The 6,148-nt window shown below is 34.1% G+C and overlaps 1 protein-coding gene across 3 annotated transcripts in view; it reads right to left on the minus strand.

The window, feature by feature from the left end:
* The window catches only part of ANGPT1 (angiopoietin 1), a 277,865-nt gene that overhangs the window by 81,579 nt on the left and 190,138 nt on the right, over window positions 1-6,148 (minus strand). Inside the window, exons 4-5 of one of the 3 annotated variants that reach the window (XM_027768052.1) lie at window positions 5,311-5,540; window positions 1,645-1,701 (exon numbers count right to left, since the gene is read on the minus strand). In XM_027768052.1, the coding sequence (XP_027623853.1) occupies window positions 1,645-1,701; window positions 5,311-5,540 (287 nt within the window). Of the gene's footprint in view, window positions 1-1,644; window positions 1,702-5,307; window positions 5,541-6,148 lie in introns of all 3 variants that reach the window. The other 2 variants (XM_006167919.3, XM_006167920.3) reach the window with 2 other exon arrangements.

Consider the following 6,148-nt stretch of genomic DNA (forward strand, 5'->3'; position numbering starts at 1 on the left):
TGTGCTCCAATATGATTTGGACAGTGAGACCATCAATCAGCCTGTGTGATTTTATAATGGTGTTTAAGTAATATTTTCTGTGTAATTTTCTTTCATCTTTTCATTACATACTTTGCTAGTACATTCTCTTTCCCATGATATATTCACCTTGGGTGTGTTTAGCAAATGTGAATATATTTAATCCTTACTGTAAATGAAAAGTGAATATTTGATAGCTGCAACACCTGATTATTCTCCCCCAAAGAATTTAAAATCTTGTTTCCATGCCATTATCAATGTAAACTATTTAATTCCAGCAATAACTGTGGGTTGCCAAAAACAAGAAGCAATTGGCTAAGCCTTGACACTGTTATAACATTGAGGGCAATATTTCTTTAGTTGGTAATGTTTCTAAGAATAAATGTGGCAAAATATTTGTGGACAAAGGTTAAACAAAAATAAATGTGTTACCCAGAAGCCTTACAGAATGGGTGCAATTTAGTTGGAAATGAATGTTTATTTAAGACTCCACTATTAAAAAGAAGAAGAAGACAGAAAGAAGACTCCACTATAAATTATTTGGAGCAAGAGGTGAAAAGTTTAGTGGATTATTTCAGAAAAAAAATGTTTATTAGTTGTAAAGTTCTGTGAAACAAAACTAAAATACTACCTATATGCAAAGACAGATTTACAGTTCCTGGACCAAACATATGTTTAGGGAAAGGATATATTTCTAAGTAACAATTTCCATGAACTCTCTTATTATATCTGTAATGCATTACAAACTCTTCAGAGAACATCAAAAGACATCAAAATAAGAACAACTACACCTTGCTAAGCATTCAGTATGCATAGGCATAGATACTATGTATCTTATAAATATTTCTTAATTCTTTTAAATTTTTAAATTAAGTAATTATATATTATTTGCTTATGTATTTATGTATTCCAATTCCGATTTCTTTTTAGAAATATTTACTTTATTGATAAATAATAATGGTGTATCTTTATGGGTTAAAATAAGATGGTCCAGGCCATGTGTACATCATACCATGTGAAACTATCCGATAAGACTAATTATATCATCTCACATATTTGTCACTTTTTATGGTGAGAACATTTAAAATAATTCTTTTAGTATTTTTGAACTATACAACTGTGACATAAAAGTTGTATATAATTATGGTGTACTACAAACCAATTAGGGGAATATTATGATCCCAATTTAGAGATTAGATGATGAAACGAAAAAGAAGCTACTTGGATAACAGTCAAACACAGGAAGGCACTGTATGCAATTTCTACAAAATAAATTTTGTTTATAGATAGCACTTAATAGACGTGTGTTCAATTGAATCTTGCCCTTAGAAGGGAAAGAAGGACTAATGTTTAACGAGTCCACTGTGCTCTTTTTGTTCATATAGCACATCTAATTTAATTCTTGCCCTATCATGGTGAAGTAGACACAATTATCTTGACCTTCTGAAATGATGAGCCAGTCTCATAAAGGTCAAATTAGCTGTCAAGGACAGGGAAAAGTCTCACTAAACATTTGAAGAAATGTTCAGTAGCATTACGTCTTACAGCATTATCTTCAGACTTGCTCTTCAAGTGACTGGGTCAAATTGAAAACAGAAGACCATTAGGGTCAATTAAAATTTTTACCTTTTGGATCATGACCCAACTCATCATGGTTTTGAAAATCTTGCAGAAGGCTTCTATCTGGGTTTTAAAAATATACATTTTAGAAAATGGGATGCATTTACTGCCATATATTGATTTTGAAATATTAACATGTATATGAATTTTAAAGTGAAATATTTACATATAGTCTTTTGATATACAATAAATCCATATGACAAATAAACTTTTGTTTCTATCACACAGGCAGTATGGGGGCTGTTGTGCAACTCTCAAGACCATGTGCAAAGGCTCCAGGTTCGTGTCTTAGGTCTACAGTGTGATGGCCCTGTCAAGAGTACCTCTCTCTCCTCTCTATTTCTGTGAAGAAAAATAAATAAGTAAACTTAAATACAGCAAAATGAGTGCTTGGCCATAAGGTAAACAAAGATTTTGTACATGTACCTTAGAGTGAATAAAATAAAAAAATATTTTTAGTTTAAGCCAGTATTATGCTGCTAGCCATTTAAAATTTTAAGTTCAGAAAAATTTCCAGTGAAAATAAAAATATGCTGGGGATCAGCAGTTAGCATAATGGCTATGTTGCTGGACTCCCATGTAGTCGACCATAGTTCGAGTCCCGGACCCAGTGGCTTAAACTCACGCCAGGCACATGTGCAAGATACCGAGAGGAGAATGAGAGAGAAGGGATTGCAGCATGGCCATCCCCCCTGGGGGATTTCTCACTTTCTGTCTCTCTGTCTCTCTCTGTCTCTCTGTCTCTCTCTGTCTTTCTGGCGAGCGCCCGTTAGCAAAAACATGTCCAAAAAAACACATAATAATAAAAGATACACAGAGAGAATTAAAATCTTGATAGCAACATTATTGAGAGTCACTTTCCATTTTTGTGTCACTTATGAGTCTAATATTACTATCCAGTTATAATACTTAATACTAAGATTAAAGAAAAAATTATCAAGAAGCAAAGAAAACATACAGTATACATTATGGTTGTTACTATCTTTAGATACAAATTCTATTATAGAATAATCACTTTTCTCACCCAGGAGTGGATGTTAAGGGTACTATCTATCATGATCACCACCATAATTGTCCAACACACGTATCTTGAATTGAGGAGATGTTTTGTTGCCTGATAATGCATCCAAACTCCAAACCTAGGCAGGATGTTTTTCTTTTTTTTTGGTAATAACTTTGGACTAATAAACAGTGTATTCATGTTGGGAAAACTCATTTTGTAGGTTCTAATGATATACAGTGATTAAATGTAAAGAAAAAATTAAAGAATAATCACTTCAAAAGAAAGAAAAAAAGATACGTTCTCGCTGTGCTATTATTCATGATTCTCCTGCTGCAGCCTCTCAGCAGGGACTACATGTGTGCCACCACACCAAGCTTTTTTATTTCATATTATATTTGATTTTATACATGTTCTCCGTATCTTCTTCCAAGGCCAGCCTTAAGCTTATAATCCTCCTTCCTCAGTCTCCCCAACTCATTAGGATTACAGGCCCATGTTTCCAAGCCCATCCATAAGGTTGAACTGGGAATCAAACCCAGGCCTCCTCCTAGCCAGGAATTTTAACTTTTAAATTATAACCCCTTGCCTCTCAAAGCTTAAAAACAAATTTATTAGTCAAGTACTCAGAAAATACATTTAGTAATGATAAGTAGGCAGACATATGAGCTCTGTGAGAATCAGCAGGCCTTGACATCTCTAAAATCATGAAAAAAACCACTACTCAACTCCATGTGCTTTAAGTCTCAGGATGATAAGAAAAATGTGTTTTCAATCCTTCCTCAAATGTATTCATCTCAATATAAGAATAGATATGTCTCATATTAATACTTAATTTCCAAATACTCATGAGCTCTATTAAAATTCTCTGGCAAAATCCTACCAAACTTCCCTTCCAATGGACTCTAACTCAAGGTTTTGGCAGGCTCTGACTGATTAGCAGGTTTTTTCCTTCCCAATCACATTACTGAGCACACCCAAATGGAGCTCTGGGAACTCACTGTTTAAAATATTACTTTAAAAAGCATATTAAAGGTTTGTTTAGACTAGCTAAAGGAGATAGAACTCAAGGTAATGAAGTGTAATAGATAAATGTGAAGTGTCTTTAAAACAAGATCACTTAATATGGAGTCATCCTCTATATTCGTATCTACACTTTGAAGTATAAAATTGAGTTAATTTCTCACGTAGTTCGAATCCACCATTAAATGAAAGGAGACTTCATTTGCACACTGAATATGTGTCATATATTATACGACTGGTCACATATGCCCTAATTTAATGACAACAATAACTTTAAAATGCAAGTGTCATTCTCTTTTATTCATCACCATTTACGATCCCATCTTCACTCAGAGAAAGGCTGAGTAGAAAATAGGACTCCAAAACATGATCTCAAGTTCCAAACTTTGAAAATCTCAGGAGAGGTTCTACTTGAAGTGAATAGGTGCACACAGAGGCCCCTGTTCAATAATTGTCGGGTGGATGAATTGGAGACACCAATAGATGTCTTCTAAAGACATACAAACCTACAAATATTTCCAATGGTCAAAATGGTTGCAGACATTCTAATAATATCAAAAATTTTTAATTCTGTCACAAAGACACCCCAAAATAAATGTCTTTGTGACACATTTATTTTGAATCAGTCTTCTCTGCACAAATGATTTTATTTTAATTGCCAGTGGCACAAGTATTTACCACAGAGAAACAGAGAGAGACAGAGAGAGTGAGAGTGAAAGAAACAGAGAAACCACCCCTCATTGGGGCATAGTCATGCCACAATCCCTTCTCCTCTTTCTCCATCCTGCCAATGTATATACACCAGACTTTTTTTCTTTTTTGGAGAGGTTATTTGCCATAGGGTGCGTGCACTCGCTGGGGCTAAGAACTGAATCATGGCTGGATCTAAGGGATCCAGCCCCTTTTAACCACTAGGTTATGGAGCTGAGCCACAAGTTATCTTAATAAATACTTTTTTAATAGGAATTATCTTATTCATAAAATTTATCAAGAATTGTCTCTCTGTTTTTCTTTATAAATAGTACTCTCTCCCACAAAGGAAACATTATTAATTTTTAAATGAGAATCCTTCTGAAACTCTCTCTAGTATTCTGAACTAATCCTTTTTTTAAAAAATGTATTTAATTTTATTTATTTATTATTACTATTATTATTTTATTTCTAATTTGACCAGAGAGAAACAGAGAGGGAAAGTGAGAAAGCAAGCTGCCAGGTCTAGGATTCAAAGTGTGTTTGACAATGTCAGAGTCCAGTGCCTTCACCATGCCACCTACTGGCTCCCTGAAATAATCTTTAAAACTGGCTAAGTTCTGTCCTACATAGTTAAGTGTTTAACATCGTAATAGCACATATTTATCCATGCTAGATAATAGATTTATCTAGGGTTTCAAAGAACAAGAAATCTAGAAAAAAATGAGTAAGGTTTTTTAGAACAATATTTTGGATTCACAGATTTGAGCTTATGAATACATTCTCTGAATTTAGAAACAGAAAGAAATTGTCAACAAAAGTTCATGAATGCTTCTAGGAATAAAGTTCTGCTGTTTTACACAGCAATCAGTGCAGTGTACAAGGCAATATTAAATATTCACCTGTTCAGGTGAAATAAAACATTTACACTACCAAACTTAGGAAGAAATTCTTACCACCTTCTTTAGTGCAAAGGTTGACAAGGTTGTGGACTGTGTCCATCAGCTCCAGCTGCTGTTTCTGTAGGACACTGTTGTTGGTGGTGGCTCTGTTTAATTGCTTCTCCAGCTCCTGGATTATAAATGTTTGACGAGTAACCAAGCCTTGAAGGTTCTCTTTCTCTTCCTTTAAGGTATCCAGCTCTTCCTTGTGCCTTCCCTCCATTTCTAAGATTTTATGTTCTAATAAGCTACAAGGAAGTGAAAATGAGACTCAGTTTTGCAATGATGAAAAACAAACAAAAAACAGTAATTCAACTAGTTCCTAGTTTATATAAAATTACAAATTTTAATTATTTCACCATAAACATATTTTTAAGTGAGAGACTCAAGAATATATATATATATGGAAATTATCTGTATAATATGTCAAATGATGAATTACTCCACCAAATACAGTCAGAATCATATCTGCTTCCTAAATATAATTTGTTTCTGTAGGTGTATTTTATAAACTGATTTAGACCCATGTAATTATAGTCTGGAGGAGTTATAGTATAACTTCATTAAGGAAATGGGTCTGAAAAGAAACACATGGAATAGTTTAGAAAAAAAAATGAACAAATTATAGAAACTAGTTTGTATTTACTTTGCTTCATTCATTTTGGATTCCAAAACATTAACTAACATTGCTTAAGTTCTGTGGGTTGAGACCAGCAGTTCACGCAATGGCTATGTCGCTGGACTCCCATGTAGTCGATCGTGGTTCGAATCCCAGATCCAGTGGCTTAACCTCACGCCAGGTGTGTGTGCATATGTGTCCAAGATCGCTAGAGGAGAATGGAGGAGAAGGGATTGC

Source organism: Tupaia chinensis, unplaced genomic scaffold, assembly GCF_000334495.1.
Source record: "Tupaia chinensis unplaced genomic scaffold, TupChi_1.0 Scaffold145257_1, whole genome shotgun sequence".
NCBI lineage: Eukaryota > Metazoa > Chordata > Mammalia > Scandentia > Tupaiidae > Tupaia > Tupaia belangeri.